Source organism: Equus asinus, chromosome 13 (genome assembly GCF_041296235.1).
Source record: "Equus asinus isolate D_3611 breed Donkey chromosome 13, EquAss-T2T_v2, whole genome shotgun sequence".
Lineage (NCBI taxonomy): Eukaryota > Metazoa > Chordata > Mammalia > Perissodactyla > Equidae > Equus > Equus asinus.
Genome location: NC_091802.1, coordinates 20,666,793 through 20,688,611, shown reverse-complemented (window position 1 = coordinate 20,688,611; position 21,819 = coordinate 20,666,793). Strand labels below are relative to the sequence as shown.

Here is a 21,819-nt window from a genome sequence, read left to right as displayed (position 1 = left end):
GAAATGCATCTGTTTGCTTGATGTCGAATGCATCTTCCCATCAAGAATCTGGAAGGATCTGCGCCATTTTCGGTTGCATGCAACTGTGTTTTGTGGAAGAAAGATATCCTTAGGGACATTGCCAGCTTTGGGGATGTGTGACAGTCAGGACTTCACTCTCCGCTGTCGGGGGTCTCTTGCAGTCCCTACCTCCAGGAATTTTCATTGACCATCCAGGGAGAAGAGGTGATGCGGTCCTATTGAAAGAGAAGAGGTCATCATTACTATGAGGGTTGATAATTGAGTTTTGATGTGATTTCCGTCATTGAGAGAGCCTGCTGCTGTACAAGGGGATCTGATGTCCATCTCCAGTGGTGCCTGGCATTCATTTGTCCATTTATATTTCAATATCTGTCATGTCTGTCTCCATAGACTGCACTGCCACCCTGCTCGAGACGGGAAGAGCCAGGATACTGAGAGGGGCAACGATCTGCTCAGAGTCCTGCAGCAGCCACTATCTTGAGTCAGGGCTAGGGTGACAGACGTCTTGCCATCTGGCCACTTCCATAGCCTGGATCACAGATTTGGGGGTCGCCCACAGAAGGGACCTCCCCATCCCAAGCACTGCAGGATTAGGGTGCAGCTGACTTTGTTTGCAAAGTCAGTTGTTTGGAAGGACGTGTTTTTTGCAGAGGTGCAAAAGCCTGGGTGATATGTAATCCAGAAGGCGCTGGCCAAAAGTCTCCATGCTCCTCCTTATCAAGGCCGTGCTTGCGGGCTGAGCAGGACTGATATTGACAGCATCCTATCCAGTGAGCACTTCGTGTGTTCTGGATGTTGGATGAAGCACTTTGCATCCATGAATCCCACAGTGCATTTTCAGCTCTGGAGCCCGTGTTATTTTCTCCACTTTATAGATGACAAAACGAAGATTAAGTAAATGGGTCACTGCCACGCAGCTGGTACGTGATTGCACCAGAGTGGAACTTAGGTCTGCCTGGCTGTTAAGCCTGTGCTTCCCGCTAGGGGGATGGAGCAGTTAACGGATGGTGGCATGGTCCCCGACCAGTCAGAACAGGTGCTGGTGGTAAACAGGAGGTATGGGCACACCCGTGCACCCAGCTGGAATGTTTGCTTGGTCATTACCACTGCACTGCCCGGCCAGTCCCGCACAATGGCTGGCTCCCATCCAGCCTCCCTGGGAAGCCTATGAAAACCTTCTACCAGGATGCCTGTTTTAGCCGGCGTCACCCTCTCTCTAGGGGCAGGACAGCTACCCCTCCAGCCCATGGGGGCTGCCTCCGAGGGATGCTGGTTCTGTGGCCACAGGCGCGTCCGGTGTCCCAGATCAGCCAGGCCCGTGAGTTGCTTGTGACGGCTGTGATGCACCCTCAAGGGTGAATCTGGGAGCCACGGTGCCAGCTACAGGGAGGCAGGTTTGGACCCAAACATAAAGGAAGAGTGACGAGGAAAGAGCCTTCCCCGGGAGAGGCTGTGCTCCCCGTGCTTGGGCGCCTTGAGCGAGGCAGACGTGCAAGGCCTCTCGTGTTCCCGCGACCCTCACAGTTCTGAGAGCTGCTTCCTTTCCCTGCGAAGTTTTTCTCTTTCGGTGGCAGGTGCTTCGGGAGCTCTGACAGCTGTCTGCTCTGCAGGGCCATCTGACAGCCCTCACCTCCACAGAAGCGATGCTCACGGCAGCCTCTGTTTAGGAGGCCTGTGTCAGAGTCACTCCCGGAGCAGCCGGGGATGGCAGATTGCATTTGAGGTTGATCAGGATGCCGGATTAGGTGTGCCGGTGCTCGTCAGGGCGAGCAACATTCCCGGAGTCAGTGCAGCTCCACTCCGGCCACGTCTTGGTGCTGACAGTGGAGGTGCGAGCACTCCGATCAGAGGGAGGGCTCAGGCTCCCTGGAGTCAACCGGTGAGCTCAGTCTTGGCTCTCATGCTTTTAAAATAAATGCATCAGATCTGTGAGTCCCACCAGCCTTGTCCTGAAGGCCAACACCAATTTCCAGGGTCTTCTTTAACCCCCCTCTCTGAAATGGGCACAATCCCACCCACCTCTCCCCTATTGCCCAGGGAGGTTGTAAGAGAACTGGAAGATTTAATTGATAAGTATGCCACCCACTGCAGCTGCCATCAAGCACCTTCTCCTTGTTCCAGGCATTTTGCTGAACATTCCACATCCATGCTTTCTCATGTAAATCTTCACAACAGTCTTGGGGTAGATCAACCCCATTTTACAGGTGAAGAAACTGAGGCCAACAGTTTAAATCTGTGTTCTTCTACTGAGTGAGCGTAGAGGCCAGGTCCGTCTGTCTCAAGAACTAGGGTTCCTCCTCCCAGAGCTATGCTGCCTCTTGGATATGGTTGGAGTAACCAGCAGTAACATAGCAGGAGCTGTAGTTTTTTTATTGTTAGTTTTTGGTTGTTCCAAGCACTTTCATGGATAGTGACTCCCTTGGCCCCAACTTCCATAAAATGATATCCTTTCTATAGGCCATGAGATTGCAGCTGAGCTAAGGGGCGTTTCCCCAAGATCCTTGATCTAAATGTTGGAGCTGGGACCAGAGCCTAGATCTTTCAGCCTGGGACACTCGTTGAGTCTGGTAGCATGTTTGCGGGCTGACTTGATGTCTTCGCTCTTTCTGTAAACCAGGCTGAGTGTCTGGGCAGGGGTGGGGCGTGCACTCAAGAATAAAAGGACACTGGGAGTAGGGGTGAGACTGGTTCCAGCCCAGGGTCCTCCCCTGCGGCCAGAGTGTTAATGACTCTTACTGCTGCTCCCATCGCTGAAACCCCAGGTGCTTTTCTGTGCCGGAAAATTTATATCTTGTGGTTTTGTGGTTAAGAGAAAATGACAGTACCCATGAAAGGTCCCCTTGTAGGCCCCTGGGGCTGGGCTGGCAGGCCCCACTGCGGTTTCTCTGGGAAAGTAGCCTCTGGGTGCTTCTGTGACTGCAACTGGCTTTCCGAAAACTGAGAGCAACCTTCTGCTCGATGGGAGCTGCTGCGCGCCAGCACCTCCATCCTTTGTGACTGAGAACAGCTTTGCTCCCTCAGCAGAACCCAAACCTACAGGGGTCGTGTCTTCTTTACGAGCTCCGGGAGATCGCAGCTGCTGGGACACGGGACTTGCTGACAAATGGGCCACAAGGCACTGTGTTGTCTTGTTTTCTTTGTCCCAGCTTATGGGGTGTTAAAAGGGGGCAGTGTGACATCACTTCAGGTTCTCACAGTCCTACCACGGGCCTCCTTGGGGCTGTCTAGCGGGGACCTCTGACAGCCTTTAAAAACAGAAATCACTCACTTCCCTCCTGGGGAACTTGCCCTAGTTTTCGAGACTCTCAGCCTCCGAGTCAGCACTTGCCCGAGTGGCATTTGTTTTCCAGTGTCATTTTGGTAAATGTGTGTGCCTATCAGGGCTATCAAATGTATTGTGCGTTTATCTGGCCATTCATTCAACAAAGGTTTTACAATAGCAAACCATGTGCCAGGTGCTGTGCTGGTTTCTGGGGATCTGGTGGTAACCTGGGGACCTGGCCCCAAGGAGTTCACAGTCTAAAGAAGGAAGCAGACAAGTGAAATATTAGACCTGTGATGTGTGATCTGATGGAGGAGAAGGGCAGCGGCTAAGGAGCAGGGCCAACGGGGTTGGGGTGGGCTTCCTGGAGGAATGGATGTCTAAGCTGAGCTGTGGAGGCTGAGGGGTGACTGAGAAGAGCCTTCCTGCCAGAGGCCATTGAGGCTGAAAAGGCCTGAGGATGTTGGAGGGCTCTGAAGCGGAGAAAGCCCCAACGCTGACTCGCTGCTGAGGCTGGGTTGGCCAATCTCGATGTTGACCTGGGATGGCCAAAGTCCTTTGCAGAATGGATGTGTTATTAATCAGCTCCCAGAGGTCTGGCCCTGGAAATTCTCATGCCAGTGACGGACGGCCTTCTTTGCTACTAATGTTCATGCCAGCAGCCCAGCCTCTTTGGTTAACGTAGAAAAGAATGGCTTTGATTTCGCTGTTATTTGGTTTATTGTCCTGTCTTTGGCCAGCTCTTTGGAGCTGTGGTTCGAGAGCAGTTTGGAGTGGAGAGAAGGACGGCCTGTGAGAAACATCTTAACATGAGCATAAGGCCCATGTGTTTCCTTCCCCTCTTCCTTCCTCGGGCATTTTTAAGCACGATACGTGCCAGGTGCAGTAATAGGCATGTGGGACTGTCATGAGTGAGGCGGACGCGGTCCCTGCCCTGATGTATAATAATAGGGAGGCAAACCTAGTCTTTTGAAGGGTTTCCATTTGATAGTTCAGTTCTCCCACAGCCTGTGAGCTAGATATCATCATTCCTGTTCTAGAGATGAGAGAACCAAGACTCGGAAAAGTTAGCGAACTTCCCCGAGGTCACGCAGCTGGTAAATGGCAGAACCTAGATTTGAACCCAGATTCTGCTCAACTTCACAGCCTGTGCTATGTCTGCTGCTCCGGGAGCTCACATCTGTTGGGAGAGACCGGGTCGGAAGCTCGAATATGAGCCCCACTGTGATAGGGGCTCCCACAGAGGTGTAGACGACACACCGAGGAGGGGGTACGGGGAATTCAAATTAGGCCTGGGAGTTCTTGCCCAGGCCAAGATGCTGTGGCTGGAGGAGAGAAGAGATCATTTGAGCAGAGGCCCAGCAGGTAGGAAAGGACAGGAAGCATTTGAGAAATAGCTCCTAGGTGAGTGTCTGCCTGGAGCACGGTGTTGGGCCACGGGTAGGGGGCGTGGAGATGAGCCTGGAGAAGAAGGTCGGGGCCCTGATTTTGGAACTGGCCTCTGGTCACACTAGGAGGGATGGATCAGAGTGGAGTAAGCCTGGATGAGGAACATGAGTGCCTCTACTGAGCCCCATAGGATAAAAGCGGCACTCATGTCTTCACGTTTGTTGGCTTCAGCCTCTGCCGATGTTCCCAGGGCTAAGGCTCCAGAATAGGACAGCAACTACACTTCCTGAGTTGCTAGCCTCAGCAGAAAGTGATTAGCAATGTCTGCTCAAAGTTTGATTAGCAATGTCTGTTCTGGGTCCCCGAGGACATGTGGTGCAGGAATGCCATGGGTTTGCCTCTGTCTGGGTTTCACCAAACGTAAAAACTATACAACTGAGTGGAAGTATCTTGATTCTGACTCAGTGTTTCCTCTCTAGCAGTTGTCCCTGTTTGCCACCGAGCCCCTTGAAGATAGTAAGATTTAAGAGAGTTTGGGGCCACATGAGAGGGCTAGCACCCCTGGGATTAGGAGATTGTGAGCCTGGGACCAAACGAATTTCTGGGGGAAATTTCAGAAAGGCTGATGTAGAAGCAATGGTTTTGTTGTTATTATGGGTTTCATTTCACGCCTCATATCCCCTCTAGTCACAGGGGTTCTTTACCTGGGATCTGTGGATAGAATTCGGGGGGGGGGGGTCTATGAATTTGGATCTGGAAAAAATTGTACCTTTATTTTCATTAACCCTAATTGAAATTTAGCATGTTCTTCAATTTGGATGTGGGCAACAAGTCACGGTCATCTTAGCAAATAATTTGTGTGACTCAATCACCAGTAGAAATGACAGCTGTCTTCCTATCACGTTACAGTTGTGGAGTTATCTGAAAAAGCAGTTCATACTTGTCACACCTGCATGGTTGTGACAGTTATGTGACCCACTGCTAGATATTATTTAATGCTTTACTCAAGAAGCTTTTAGTACTCTCACAATTCTAAGTAATATTTCGATAAATGGATTTAAATGTAATTAACTTCCTTGGTAATCCTAAGTGTTTTGTTTTATGCATTGAAGAGCATTATTTTTAGGAAAAGGATCCTGGGCCTCCCCAGTCTGCTGAAGGGGTCCATGGTCCAGAAATGGTTAAGAGCACCTGTTCTAATTGGAAACTGGGAACCTTTCTAGATATTTGAAATTTTAAATTATTAATTGCTGTTAATTTTTGGTATTGTGACAGTGCTAACAAAAAGAGTCTACACTCTTTAGAGAAATATACTGAGGCATTTACAGATGAAAGAAAAAGGAATGAATTAATAACAACAATAAAACCCCCAGGGTTGGGGGGTGGCAGCAGGACTAGGAAGTGGCTCCAAGTGGCCAGCTCCTGTATAAGGCTGTGAAGGTGGTGCTTGCCTCTTAAGGAAACTTGAAAGTCCCCAATATGAGGCCACTAGAGTCCTGTCAGCATCTCAGCAACGCTCACGGGGTCTCTGGGTCACTTGATCTCAGCCGAGCCAGGGGGCTCCCTAGTCCTCTTCGGGTTGCGTGCTCGTGCTCGTTTCCACACATTCGAGTCCACCTCCCCTTCTTTTTCTCAGCCCTTTGCTGTGCCCTCCCCACCGTCTTCCCTGCTCTGCATTCCTCAGTGCAGTGCAGGGTACCTGGTCGGAGCCCAGGGTTTGTCAGAACGCCAGGGTGACCTGAGCCAGGCTGTCCTTGTTTAAACTTATTTTATTTGAAGTTTCAGGTTTTTGAGAGTCTGCTGAAAGCTGGGGACACTCTGCCCCCCGAAAACTCACAGACTCACATGTCTGAAGTTTGCATACACTTCAGGGTGTGGGTCCCTGGATGCCTGTTGGCAGGCTCGAGTCAGGGACCCTTGCCAATAATGCCACCGCCCAGCAGGCACGACTGGCACTCAGAGCGCTTGCTGTGTGCCAGGCGCGCACTGAGTCCTGCATTTCTTCCCAACCTCCCTGAGATGGAGGCTCTGTTATTATTCCCATTTTGTGGAGGAGGAAACTGAGGCTTTTGTGGGGGTAGGGGGTTGAGTAGCTTGTCCAGGGTCACAGGGCTAGGATGTGCCTGAGCTCCCAGACCCTAGCCCAGCCAGTCTGATTCTAGGCTGGAAGAATCCAGGTGGAGGGTTACTCATCCTCTCCAAACCCCCACATCTTCCATATCATCAATTACTGACTCGCCCAGCCTCCCCTGACCCCCAAACCCTAGGCGGGAGGCCCTTCTTATGTTTAACCCAGTTCGGTGTTCTGACCAGTCTTGCCTGTTACTCTCTGAGGATCGTGGTCCCAAGGGGAGGTAGTGTCAGCCAGCCTTGGGTTGGCTCTCCCAGACCCTTCTCCTCTCCTCCTCCCTCCCCCAGGTCCTGCTTTACTGCTGTTTGAATGGTAGCAAATGGGAATCGGGCAGCTCCTGTCCTTATCGCGCTGCTCTCGTGTTTGCCAGAGCTCCCCTGTAGCGTGCTCGGTTCCGCCATGTGCATGTGCCACGAATGAACTGGCCTTTTCTTTCCTGGGCTCCCTGCAGGCGAAGCTGGTCCGGTACATTTGCAAGCAGCGGCAGTGCAAGCTGAGCGTGGCTCCTGGTGAGAGGACCTCGGAGCTCAACAGCTACCCTCGCTTCAGTGACTGGCTTTATACCTTCAACGTGAGGCCGGAGGTGGTGCAGGTAAGTGGGCTGTGGGGAGCTCAAGTTGGGCGTGGGTGTGTGGGGGGGTCAAGCAAAGGGACCACACACAAACCTGAGGGCTGGTTCCACTGTGGCTAGGACTGAGGGACGATGCTGTCTACTCTCAGGAAGGGGACAGCAGCAGCAGGAGGGACCCAGGGTAAATGTGGCTTCAGCACGTGCCTGGGTGCCATTGCTTTATGAGCCAGACAGCCTGACCACCCCATTCATTCATTGGTTCACCATAATGACAGCAGCCAAGATTTCTGGAAGCATTGGTGTGCAGCAGACACTATTTAAAACACTTTGTTTAGATAATCTCACTTAATTCTCAAAAAACCCTGTGGAATTACTACCATGATTGCTGCTTTATACTTGAGGAAATTAAAGCTCAGAATGGTTCAGTAACTTGTTTAGAATCGTACAGCTAGTAAGTGGTAGCTTTGGGATTTGGAAGCAAAGAGACCGAGTTGAGTTTTCCCTTGTAACTGCTACAGTATACTGTTTTCCCTCCTTTGTTTCCTATTCCCATCCATCCAACCTACCCACCAACTAACCAACCAACTAGCCAAGCAGTGTGCATGGAGAGTGTACCCTCTGCCAGGTGTCAGGGGTACAGGACAGTGCTTGTGAGGCATAAATAAGTCAGTGCCTGGCAGGTGCAGCTCAGCCAGTCAGCTCTTTTAAGTGTCTTGCTTCTCTTCCACAATTAAAAAGGGTGACTCTTGCTATTGTTTTAAAAGCAATATGAATTCATTATATATAGAACTTTGGAGAACAGAAAGAGGAGCGAAAATTCACATATGTATTCCCACTCAGAGAAAAATCTCAGATCATTAAGATTTTGATATTTCCTTGTGGTCTTTTTTTCCCTAATACTTAAATGTTTTAAAATTTTCTAATAGGTTAGACTGTGCTGTCTAGTAAGGTGGTCCCTGGCCAACGTGGCTATTTTGTATTTGGAGCATGGAAGTCCACATTGAGATGTGCTCCAATTTCGAAGACATAAATTCAAAGAAGAGCTGAATTCAGAGGACTTGGTACAGAAAAAACAAAGTGAAATATTAGTAACTTTTTATATTTGGTATATATTGAAATGACACTATTTTGGATATATTAGGCTAAATGTTATTTGAATTAATTTCGCATATATTTAAAATGTGGCTATTCAAAAAGTAAAACTTAAGTATGTGGCTTGCATTAGGTTTTTCTTAGGCAACACTGGTTTAAACCGTCCTGAATAAACAGTTTTTTAGTTGGACTCTTATCGTTTGATCTGCTGCCTAACACTTTTTCCCTGTATTTTCATTCTTAGTAACCCCCCGTTTTGTTTTTAAGCGGCTGCATGACGTTTGAGTATATGTGATGTAGCTAACCAGGCAGAGGTTAGGTCGTTGGCTATTAAACATAACATAGTGGTTAATATTTTTTATGAAGCTATTGGTATATTTAGGAATGTTGCCTAGGAGAGATTCCTGGAAGGGAAGTGACGTGAACATAAAAGGCTCCTGTCATGGGGGAGGGGGTGAGAGGAGGTAGGGGTGAGTGGGGGCTCCCCAGCGAGCCTCTCAGCCCTTTACGTGCTCCGGGCCCTGGCCCCAGTGGCCCTCGTATTTGTGGCGTACACCAGCTTTTAAGAAGCTGGCAGAAAGGAGGTGGCCGATGTGAAGGTTGAAACCGCTTTGTGAGATGGAAGTTCTTTGAGCGTTATTAGCAGTTATGTGCGCATTCGCACGTCTTATGTATAATACGCTGCATCTCTCCATCCATCTCCCCACCCACCCACCCACCTACCTGCCTGACAGTCTTCTGCCATTCAGGAAGGAGATCGGAACACATACCACTGAATCCCTGGTATCAGATTTCAAATCATGGCCGTGGAGACTGTGGAGAATTGGTTGGTCCCTTGAGCCCCCCAGGCCAACCCCAGTCTTTTCCCCTCCTGGCCCTGAGATCTCGGAGATGCAAAGCAGCTTCTCTTACAGTTGAGGACACTGAGGCCCCACAAGGGCAGTGACTTGCCCAACGTTGTGCCTCCTTGACAGATGAGGACCACCAGGTTCTGAGAGGCCAAGGGGTCTCTGAGGGTCCCAGAGCTAGTAATGGGGACAGACTTGAGGTTCAGACCCATGCCTGCCAAACTCCAAACTGTGCCTTTGGACTCCCTTTCTTGGGCCTAAAACATCTTTGGCAGATGGCTTAGCTCCTTGAGAGATTTCCCTGGGATCTCCAGAGGTCTGAAGAGTGCAGGAGACTCAGCTCCATCCATCTCTCTTTGAGAGAGGAGCCGGGTGTGCCCAGGGCACAAGCCGCTACCATGGGGGCTGGCTGCAGGTGCTGCTTGGCCTCTGGAGAGCCCTGTGGTGGCAGCCGGGACAGAGGTCTTCCAGCCGGGCCCAGAGGCACAGCGGATAGAGTCAGGTGACATTTGTATCCTGAAGTTGTGAGTGATGTGTCAGACCTGGGTGCTAAATGAGGGGCAGGCTCACCTGTAGGTAGGGGTCGGGCAGGCAGGAGAGCCCGAATGCCAGATGTGGTTTGGGAACCAGGATGCTATGTGGCCTGGAGGACTGGGGCAGAGTCTGAGCAGAGAGCCATATGGGAATGGAGGGTCAGGGTGAGACAGCAGGAGCTTCTCCAGCTGCCCAGTGGCCTCGCCAGTGACCTGGAGATCGTGAGGCGGCTCAGAAGCGAACACGTTTCAAGCAGAGCTCTTGTTTTTCCCCTTCCATATACACGGACACGTTTTCTTCCCGGCCCATCTTCCTATCTCTGGACAGGGTAGCATTCTCCACCCAGTTGCTCAAGCCACAACCCCAGAGGCCATCCCTGATTCCTCCCTTGTCCTGACTCATGTGCAGTCCCTTATCCAGCCCTGTGGGCTCTGCCCCAGGACCTACTGCAGACCTGGCCACCTCTCTCCATGCCCACCACCAGCACTGCAGGGCAGCCCACCTTCCTCTCTTGCCCAAAACCCTGCAGCAGCCCCTTAACTGTCCCCCTACTTTATCGTTTACCCACTTCATTCTGTTTTGCACACAGCAGTCAGAGAAACCACTAAGAAACATAAATTGGATCACGTCCAGTGCTTCCCATTTCTTTCCAAACAAATGCCAGGTGCCTCACAGGCTTTGGCCTCCCCTGCCTCTCTCTGACCTCATCTCGCTCACTCTCCCCTTTGCTCTCTCTGATCCCACCTTAGCACTTGCTCTTCCCCTTCCTGTAGTGCGTTTCCTTGGCTCATCCCGTGGACATCATTCTAGTGTCACGTCCATTGCCACCTCCTCCGAGCAGTCTTCCCTGATGATCTGACCTGAAGCTCACGCCCACCCTTTGTTCTCTAACAGTGCACCTTGGCTGATTTTTCTCAATGACCCTGGTCGCTTTCTGGAGTTAGTCTAACTTACTTGTTGTGTGTGGTCTGTCTACTCTCCCACTGGAATACAGGCTCCATGAGATAGGGACCTACCTGCTCTGGGTCGTTTGCCACAAAACCCCTGCTGAGTACTGGGCCTGATATGACCATCACTTGTTTGAGGAGGGGAAGAGTGAATCTTGTCACGACATGGTAGATGTCCCTAGGAGTCAAGGGTTGGTCCCGAGTGGGTGGTGACACAAGTTACTCCAAGGCCTGGCTTTTCAAGTCCTACAAGAGAGGCCACTGTTGGGACCGTAGCCCCAAATATCCTCCTTCCCAGGTGGCTATGCCCAGCTGCCCATGAGTCACCCTCTGGAAAGAGCTTGGGGAGAGTTGTGGTGCCCCCAGGGGAGAGGGCTTCTTCAGGAAGGCTGGGACGGGCCAGTGCCATGAGGAGTCCTTGGGCCTCTTTGGCAGCCCCCCTTCTGACCAGATTGACACCTCTTCATTCATTGTGTCATGCTTCCAGTGGCCTGACCAGCCCTCTCGGGGAGGCCTCTGTAGTCTGGTTACTGGGCTGCACCTTGACCGCTGTGGGCTCCTGGGGCCCCTCAGAGCGTCCTGCTCATTTTGCCTCAAAGCTGACATACAGAGAGCACATCCAGTGTGTAGTGCCACATACTCTACATGCGTTGTTCCATCCAGTTGTCCCAACACCCTATGGAGCAGGCGTCATTTCACAGTTGAGGATGCTGGGGCCCAGTGGGGTGCACTGACCCGCCCAGGATCCCGGAGCCGTGAGGAGCAGAGCCAGGCGTCCCTTTAGACCTGACTCTCAGTCCTCACTCTCAGCCGCTTCTCTCTCCTTCCTCTGGGGAACACCTGAGTTCTCGGCCTTGCTCTGGGACCCAGGCCAAAGCTTTTCACCTCTCTAAGCCTCAGTTTCCCGCTCTGTAAAATGGGGAATAACCCACGTGCCGCTTGCTCACAGAGGCAGTTGTGAGGGTTAAGCACCTGGAGGCACTGTGGTGTTCCCTGGGGTGGAGGAGGGAAAATTCAGGCAACTTCCTCACCTCTCATCCTCAGCTGCTGTTATTCTTGAGTGAGAGGGAGCCAAACCCAACAGATACCACTGGAGGCTTGCACACCGGGAGTGAAAGGAAGGGGTGTGAACAGGGGCTGGCCGGAGGTGGTTTTCTGAATCCAAAGGCAGTGGGAGTCAGCCAGGGCTTGAGACAGACAGAAGGTTGCACATTGGACCAACTGGAGCTGGGCCAGTGTCCGCCTCCCATCCCCCTGTTGGTCCCAAGGGCCACACACGTCCTCACCATCCTCACCAGCAGAGCAGATGAAATGAGGCTGGAGGGGGGTCGGGCGCTGGAGGAGGATGAGCCCTGCTGCCTCGGGGTGCCTGGGGAGCAGGCTGACAGCTTTCTGCCTGGGTTTTAAGAACCACAAGGAACCATTGGCTAGGTGTCACTCCATCTTTCCCAAACAAACTCTCCAGACCCTTTTTCTCTAGATTGCTTGGCTCCCCCTAAATCTCGCGTTGGTTCTTAGGCCCCAGCCAGAGTATTCTGAAGCCTGGAAAGAAGGGCTGCTTCTCCCAGTAATCCCAGCCCCGGCTGACCGGGGAGTGGGATGGGGGCTGCCTTTTTTGTTGGAATAGTGTTAAATTTACAGAACGGTGGCAGAGACAGTGCAGAGTTCCCGTCTGTGCCCCTCACCCAGTCCCACCATCGTTAACGTCGTATGTTACCACGGTACATTTGTCACAACTGAGAAAACAACACTGGTACATTCCTGTTAGCCAAACTACAGGTTCTACTTAGATTTCACCAGTTTTTCTATTAATGTTCTCTTGCAGTTCTAGGATCCAATCCAGGGTCCCACATTGTTTTTATTTACATACAAATGTGTTTTCCCTTTTTATGGGCTCATAGAATATATATCACTCTGCAGGTTTTTAGTCTTAATCTCGTCTCTGTGTTAGTCCATACGAATCCACCTCATTCTTCTTTAACAGTAGACTAGGAAAAGGTAAGATATCTTCAGGCATCTCAGGAATGGCTCTGTTTGAGGGGTGCCCACCTGCGCACAGAGAGGTACATATAGAATGTGTTGGCCTGGGCGCCCCAGCATGGCGCCTGGCCTGTGCAAAGTCCTTGGCAAATATTTGCCGGGGGATGGAGTGACTGAGGAATGAACGAAAGTCACCGTGGGATGCACACTGGGGATGCCAGACTTTAAAACAGGGTCTCTAGCTATCTGTCCTTTTCTTGTTTGGTTTTTTTGGGAAGGAATGTATGAAGTCCAGCAGTTTCCTTTTGCTGAGCTGTCAGTGCTGAAGGGCCCCAGGACTGCTGCAGTCAATACCCCGGAGATAATTTGCCCCAGGGCTGCTCCTCAAGGCCTCTGGGCATGGTCTTTGTCTGGTGAGATTTGTCCCTTCGGCCTCTGAATTCTCTCTCGTCCTGACCCTTTGTGGCTCCGTGACTGGGGCCCTGGTTTTTCCCTCAGGAAGCACACGCGTCGTACACGTGTGGAGCCGTATATATGTGTACGGTCTCCTCCTTCCTTTACGGTATTGCCTGCCTGGGGTCTGTCCCTTTAGGATTAATTATCCCTCTAAATATTACTTCAGCTTTTGTCTTCAAACCCTGGCCACTAGTTTGTGGTTATAAAGTTTACAGGAAATGATGCCTTTCTGGTGGATGAAGGAAGGGGATGGACGTGGAAGTGGCCCCAGGGCAGTGGTTACCCTTGCTCATTTCTGGTCTGGATGAAGGGACTCTGCACGCTTCCTCCTCTCACACCCAAGTCAGATCTCCAGAGCCTCTGTGGGTGCTTCTGACACGTGGGACCTTGGACTCCTCCTCCGTGGATGTGGGAGGCAGCTTGGGAGATGCCTTCATGCTTACCCAGCCATCAGACCTTCGTCTCAAGTGACGCCATCTAATAGAACTTTCTGTGGTGATAGAAATGTTCTGTCCTGTCCAACGTGGTAGCCACCGGCCACATGCGGCCCTGGAGACTTGAAATATGCGGAGTGCGACTGGGAAACTGAAATATTATTTTGTGGTAGTCAATTTTAATTTAAACAGACACATGACTGTTGCTGTATCGGGCAGTGCCAGCCTGGAGCCTGCCCTGGTGGTGCCCCATGCTGAAAGCTGGGATGCCCAAGACACGCTCCCGGCCCCAGGAGCTCACAGGCTGTGGTGAAACGCATGCGTTGAGAGCTGGCACCAAGAACCCTGGTGGAGGCTGGCCTGGGGTCTGGGGGAGCAGACTGGCAAACTCACCCTGGGAGGCCAGGGAGGCACCCACACCAGGGAGGGCTTCTCTGAGAGGCGGGAGCTGGCCTGGCGGGAAGGGGCAGAGCATGCCAGACAGAGGGAACAGTATCTGCAAAAACCCCCGCAGTCTGAGAGCTGGTGCCATCCTCACAGGAAGTGTTTGAAAAGGGCCTGGTCTGGGAGGAGACTGGTGAGGAAGCAGGGTCGGTGCATGGAAATCTCCATGTGTGGCGTGTAGGGGTTGGGGTTTTATCCGGGAGATCATTGGAGTGTGGGTATGAGAGAGAGAGACACACAGAGGGACAACACTAGAATTGTTTGAAGGAAAATAAAACTGCTGATGAGAAGGCGACATTCCTCCTGGGGTGGCTGAAGGTGGGACAAGGCTGCTGGCTGCTGCGGGAATGAGGGGGTCTGCGTGGAGGTGGGGCCTGCAGGGATGGGAGGCTTAGGGACTCGGGCCTGAGTAGGAGAGTGAGTGTAGAGGTAGGAGGGCCCCTCCCCCTCCCCGGACGTCTAGAGTCACACACTGTGACTGTTTCTCGGCCCCCTTCCCACCCTTCCACAGGTTAGGAACTCAAAATCACAGCTTGATGTTCTGGCTGCAGCTGGGGAAATGATTTCAGAGCCTGCTGGCGTGGGGCCACTTTTTTTTTTCTTCAGCAATTTCCCTGTTGGAAGTTGTTCAAGGAAGTGGCAGGCGCTGGCTGGGATCGGTTCTAGCCGGGTGAGGTGGGTGCTGCAGAAGCTGGGACTCCAGGGTCAAAGCCACAGGGTCCCCTGAGAAAAGCGCTCACTGTTGGCGTTGTTAGAACTGAAGATGCAGGCAGGTCTGGTAAGGGTTTTGTTGTCATTGTCGTAGCCCTGCTGGGCGATTTCTCTTTCCCGTTCCTCCGTCCTTGCATTCCCGCGTTGGAAATCAGCCCTTCTCTTGGGCATGGGGGGGAGAATGCTACCAGACCTCTTGCCACCATCTTGGTTTCCCATCTCTTGGGAGTGGCTGCAGCTCCGTGTGGGCCCCGGAATGTGGGCTGTGTCAAGCGGGAGGCTGTGTGAGATGAATGCACAAAAGGGAACTGCTGTTTGGCTCCTGGGGACAGCTTTTAATCGGCTCGAATCCGTCTGCCCTCGGTCCTGGCCTCCTCCCCGTCTCTCTTCCCCTTGTCCCCACTCTCTCCCTTTGGAGCCAGAGTCCCTGCCGTTCTGACGGCCTTGCTCGTTGGCCTGCGGGATTCTCCTCGGCCTCCAGCACACCCCCTCACCAGGCGGGCCGTGTGGCGGATCCGCTGACCAGCGGCCCAGGGCTGCCTTGGTCCGGAGGCATTGAGATCTCGGGTGCTGGATCTCAGTACCAGCCCAGTGCAGCTGGGCCACAAGCTCTCCCCACTTAGGATGGGGAGATGGAGGCCTGGGCAGTGGACTGGCGTGCCTGTGTGGCTCAACCAGTCAGGAGAAGAGCTGAAGTTGGGATATAGATGGAAGGGGGAACTGCAAGGCAACATTTGATATAGATCATCCTGTTTAATTCTTGCACCTGGGGTAGGGGGAGGTGAGGCTCTATGATCCCCGTTTCGTAGCTGAGCAAACTGAGGCTCAGAGAGGTTGAGTGCCATGTCAGTGTCACACAGGGAGCTGATAGCCGAGCCAGGATCCAAAGTCAGGTCCGCGTAACTAAAGCCAGGCTTCCTTTCCGGACCTGGTTTTGTCATCTGGCATCTTACCCAGAATAGCCCAGCTTGGAGCTTCAGTATGTGGTTGTGCAATTGAATTAATTGTATGTGTAATTGAATTAATCTTTCTCTCAATCTCTCTCTCTCTTCTTTCTCTTCCTCCCTTCCTTTGTCCTTCCTCCTTTCCTCACTCCCGTCCTTCCTTCTTTCCTTTGCATCCATTCCTTCTATATCCATTGATCACCTACACAGATTAATTATCACAGGGGATTAACTGATGAACAAAATACAGTCTGCCCTGGGGGGCTTATAGGGTAGTGGGATTTACAGAATGCAAAGCAGACTGACGGACCCCAAGGGAGGAAAGGATGAGATGTGGCAAGACCCTGAGCTGAGGGCCTGCAGTGTTTTATCCTATTCGTCCAGTCAGGCGCTCACTCAGTAAGTGTGTCTTTACCTCCTGTTGTGTGCCAGGTCCTCCTCTAGGCCCTGAACATGAGTCCCTGTCCTTATGGAACTCAGATAATCACTGTCTCCAATTGATGAAGTGATTTATTTTTCTGATCTTGGGCCAAAGTGCCCTCTTTTAAGCTTCCAGTATTGGAATGCTCCTGGTTTCTAGAAATCTGAGAAATCAGGAGCATGGCTGCTCAGCTTAGCCCTGCACTGGTGGGCATTTTTGAGCGGTGAGCCCACCTCCTCAGCTGGGTCTCTGGTCTGCCGAGTCCAGTGAGAACTGACTAGACCGGCTGCGTCACGCGGGCAGGAACCTGGCTGTTTAATTCACAGCTCTATCCCCGGTGCCTGGCATAGAGTGGGTGCTCTTGTGGAGTGACTGAACTCAAGTAAGATGATCCAAAGAGCTTTGGTCTCTTGGGCCAAGGTATCTCAGGAGCTCTCCCATCTGGGCACGGAGGTTGTATTGCAGGGATCTCTGGGGAAGGTCTCTGGGGGCTGCTGAGGGCCTGCTGAGGCCTGGGGCTGCTCAGCTGCCTCTGGTTTCTGTTGGCGACCAACTGGGTTTGAGCAAGGTTGTGTGGTGTGTGCCTGAGCTTCTTCTGGGGCCTCCGAGCTCCTGGGCTGTCAGTTTGTGTTCGGTCTTCTTCTCTGGGGACTGCCTCAAAGGCATGATTGCTCTAGAACAGATCTGACCAGCCAGATATCATTGGGAAATTCTGGTGTCAACACCATACTGTTTTCATTATTATAAAGCCAGAGCCCCTCATCTCATCACCCTTCTTTTTAAAAAAAATCAGCATATAAATTTCAGTGGCCTCTGCTCCCATCTATATGCTTTTGGGACAGGCAGCAAGATTGGAAGTAGATAGCCCAGAACCTGGTGTTGAGAGGCAGACAAAATCTTGACTTTGCCACTTGCCAGTGGTGTGACCTTGCTCAAGTCCCTTACCTCTCTGAGCCTGAATACTCATCTGTTAGTTCTCTAGCTAGAAACCAAGGAGTCATTTCTGATTCCTTCGGCTTCCTCAACCTCCACATTCAATTGAATAGAAAAATCCCACTAGCTCTATTTCCAGATTTATATCCCAAATCCCCCTATGTCTCTTTTTCACCACTGCTGCCTCCCTCATCATAGCTACTGCACGGACTTGTGCAGTATCACATACATCACTCTCTGTGTCTGCTCTTGCCCTCTCTTTCATCTCATTCTTCATGAACTAAGGGTGTTTTCTTAAAATGTAAATCCGATCATCTCACTTTTCTGAGTACAGACCTTCCTTGGTGTCTTGTTGCACTCAGCATAAAATACCTTCAAGATCTTAAAGTATTCAGCATTTGCCTCTTTCCACATTGTCTCCTGCCCCTCCTCACTCTTCCTCTTGTGTTAGAACACGTCAGATTGTTTCCTGTCATAGCCCAGGGCCTTTGTATGTTCTGTTTCCTCTGCCTGGAAATTTCTGTACCCCACGGCTAGCGCCTTCTCATCCTCTGACAGGAGCTTAGGAGTCAGCTCTTCAGAGAGGCCACCCTGTCTAAAATTAGATGCCCCCATACCCACCACTTTATCTCAGCATACTCTTTCCTTTTTTCACACTTATTCACATATTTCAATTACATATTTTAGTTACTTTTGAATTTGTTTTTTATTCTATATTTCTTATTAGACATAAGCTCCCTAAGGAAAGAGATTATATTTTTTGTTGGCTGTTGTATTCCCCAGTACTCAGTAAGGTGCCTGGCACACAGCTGGTATTCAGTAGCTGTCTGTTGATTGGATGGATGGATGGATGGATGGATGGATAAACAGATAAACAGATGGAGGGATGACATGGTACCAGCGCACGTAATAAGCACTTACTAAGTAAAAGCTACTATGTTCTCCTACTACTACTTAGGACTTTTCTGTAGCAAGTTCCATTACCAATTGGCTCAAACAAAACAGAGGCTTTTATCAGCTTAGGTAATAAAGTCCAGGGAGGTCTGGATGCAGGGCCTCCGAAGATGCTATTAGGGCGCACTTCCCAGACAGGTCTGCTCCATGTGGCAAGCATGAAGGGCTCCAGCAGCTAAGCCTCACTTCTTCCAGCAGAGTAGCATTGCTTGCCCATGGAGAGCTGCTCCCCTAGAACTGTAGTTGAAAGAGGCCAGGGAAGGCTCTGATTGGCTTGGCTTTGGTCATGTGCTCATGTCAGAACCAATCACAGGGCTAAGAAGATGGAGAACTCCAATTGGTCCAAACTGGGTCATGGACTCAGCCGTTTGGCAGCCACTGTGGGGGACCTGAAGGGTCGTTTGGGAAATGGGTTCCTGGAGGAGAGACAGTCCTGATGACAGAGGAGGACTGCGCAAACCCTCTCACTCCCTCAGATGTCAGGGACAGTTGCTCTGCAGCTACTCTGGCACCCCACCGCCACCCTCTTCATGGGCTCTCGCTGGGGATGGGTCACCTGGCTCCCCCGAGGCGTCTCAGGGGTGACCATTGTGCCCCATTTCCCATCAGTGAGCAGAACTCTTGTGTCTGGAAGGCAAACTCCCTCAGGCTCAGATGGTATGTCAAAGGTCGAGACCCTGGGGGGTCTGCAGAGATGATGTTTCTAGAATATAATAGGTGAGCCTATCCCCCAGTTTTTGTTTTTAATAACATTTCTTGTTGTCTTCACTACAAAAGAAATAAATATTTACCTTAGAAAACATAGAAAAGAAAAGAAAAGAAGTCATCTGTAATCCTATACAGAGATAATCATTGATTCTTGGCTTTTTAGTTTTTTTTTCTTCATATCCAGTAATTTACATGTATGTTCATTTTCAAAATGTGAAAAGTATAGAAATTAAATAATAATACTACCGTGTACTGATAGTTTACCCCATAGTCTTATTACTCAGGAAATGCTGTAAGCATTTTGGTGCATTTCCTTCCAGTCAGCGTTCTTTTTTGATTTCTTTCTTTCTTCTTCTTTTTTATGCAGTTTATTCATGAATCATGCTATAATTCTTTAGTAAGTGTTCCCAATGTGCCTGGGACTGAGCTGTGAGCTTTACAAGGAGTGTCTCATTCAGTCTTCCCAGTAACCTTGTGAGGAGCTATCTTAGTCCATTCAGACTGCTATAACAAAATGCCTTAGACTGCGTGGCTTATAAATAACAGAAATTTAGGGGCCAGCCCTGTGATGTAGCAGTTAAGTTCACACACTCCACATTGGTGCCCCAGGGTTCACGGGTTCGGATCCCAGGTGTGGACCTAGCCCCATCCATGCTGTGGCAGGCATCCCACACATAAAAAAGTGGAGGAAAATGGGCACAGATGTTAGCTCAGGACTGGTCTTCCTCAGCAAAAAAAAAAGAGGAGGATTGGCAGTGGATGTTAGCTCAGGGCTAATCTTCCCCCAAAAAAGAAGAAATATATTTCTCACAGTTCTGGAGGCTGAGAAGTCCAAGATCAAGGTGCAAGCAGATTCTGTGTCTGGTGAGGACCCACTTCCAGGTTCGTGGATAGCTATGTGTTTGCTCTGTCCTGACCAGGTGGAAGGGGCCAGGCAGCCCTCTGGGGTCTTTTTTTATTTTTTTGAGGAAGGTTAGCCCTGAGCTAACTACTGCCAATCCTCCTCTTTTTGCTGAGGAAGACTGGCCCTGAGCTAACATCCGTGCCCATCTTCCTCTACTTTATACATGGGACGCCTACCATAGCATGGCTTTTGCCAAGCGGTGCCATGTCGGCACCCAGGACCCGAACTGGCCAACCCTGGGCTGCTGAGAAGCGGAATGTGTGGACTTAACTGCTGCACCACTGGGCCGGCCCCTGGGGTCTTTTTTACAAGGGCACTAATCCCATCATGTGGGTTCACCCTCATGACCTAATCACCTCCCAAAGGCCCCACCTCCTGATACCATCACATTGGGGGTTCAACATATGAATTTTGGAGAGACACAAATGCTTAGTTTATAGCAGGAGGCAATGCTTTTATCCCTAGTACACAATAAAGGTAGAGAAACTAAGTGACAGTGTCACTTACCCGAGGTCACCTAGATGGTAAGTGATGGAGCCAGGGTTCATATCCAGGAAGTCTGGCTTCAAAGCTGGGGTCACGAAACACACACACACACACACACACACACACTGAATTCTTATACATAGGACCATGTTGTACATTCCCTCCGTGATGCCTGAGCATCTTTCCTTTTTAAAATTTTATTTTAAAGTAACATTTTCTAAATCTAATTGCAAATGGTCATTGTAGGAAAATTCGAAATTATGGAGAAGCTCAAAAAAGAAAATAAAATGCCCCCACCACCCCTCTAGCCCCTGAGGGCCAGCCACTTAACTGTTTACAGTTTTTTTCATTTGCGTATGGTAAGGTTCACCGTTTTTAGTATACAGTTCTCTGAGTTTTGATAGCTGGTAGTTTGTACAGCTCTTCCTGTGAGTGTTTAAGTCACCCAGCCCCAAATCTGTGAGGGCTGCAGGGGCACTGGGGATGGTTGGAGTTCACGTGGGGGTGGGGGTTCCCCAGATGATTCACTGGAAGGCAGGAGATGAACGTGCTCCTTGTTGACTCAGCTCAAACTTTTTGGAGGTGGGCAGTGAGGCTGGGAAACCCTCTCCGTCCGTGGCCTGTTATCCTGCGTATCCTGGGCGCCTGGGTCCCCAGCCCCCCGCAGCGGGGCCGGCTGAAGCCTGCGTCTCACACCCAGCACCTGCTCCGGGAGGTATGTGCTGACTGCCCAGCTCCCAGGCACAAACTATTTTTGGCTGCAGTGACTGTTCACTATAGTCATGAAAACAGAAACTCCTCTCCCTGCCTCGTCCTTCCCTGGGACGCCGCACCAGGGGCCGGGGCTGCCAGGGACCCCGGGCTCCGGCCCCTCATCATGCATCGCCTGTGGAGATGGGTGAAGGCCAAGGTTGCAAAACGGGGTGCGGGGACCCCACCGCCCGTGGTGCTGAAAGAAGCGCGGGACCTCAACCAGCCCCTGCTGGAGGGCTGCGAGGTAGGCGCCAGGGTCTCAGATCAGGTGGCCTTTCCGTGAGCCCCCCAGAATAGGTACTCTTGGCTGGGCTCTGAGGCCCTGCTTTGGTCTGGAGAAATCTGCATGTTGGGGTCGCATGTGACTTTCATTTCATTATTTCATTACCTGTCTTTCTTGCCATGGTGAAGTGGCTGGGGAACTGTCAGAATATTCCAGAAATAGATCTTTCCTATCCTTCTAGGGAACTTTTTCTGGCCTGTTTGTGCTTTTGGTTTGAACAGGACACACACTTGTTTTGAGCCTGCTCCTTCTGCAGGGAGCTTAAGAACCTGGAGTTACATGGGCAGACCCAGCTGCCTCTCAGGGCTTCTGGTCACCTAGGCCAGGGAGGCCAGACTGTCTAGGGGCCGGGAGCGCTAGCTTGGGAGTTACCCGGACCAGGGTCCACCGGAGGCTCCGTCACTCGCTTGCTTTCTTAAGTGAGTAACTTAATCTCTGAACCTCACTTTCCTTAGCTACCAGGCAGTTGGGCCCAGACCACTTCATGAGTGGCAGTAGGCCCAGGAGTTGTTATTTTTATGATTAGACTGGTTGTGAAAAGAGGAAGCATATGAAGGGGCTGAGTAAGAACCAGTGTGCCACAGCCCTGGGTGGATCTCAGGCCTCATCTCAG

The 21,819-nt window shown here is 51.1% G+C and overlaps 1 protein-coding gene across 1 annotated transcript in view; it reads left to right on the top strand.

Moving 5' to 3' along the window:
• KSR1 (kinase suppressor of ras 1) overlaps nt 1-21,819 on the top strand; it is a 146,388-nt gene that overhangs the window by 71,804 nt on the left and 52,765 nt on the right. Inside the window, exon 2 of the mRNA XM_044746003.2 lies at nt 7,255-7,395. Within this exon, the coding sequence (XP_044601938.1) occupies nt 7,255-7,395 (141 nt within the window). The remainder of the gene's footprint in view (nt 1-7,254; nt 7,396-21,819) is intronic.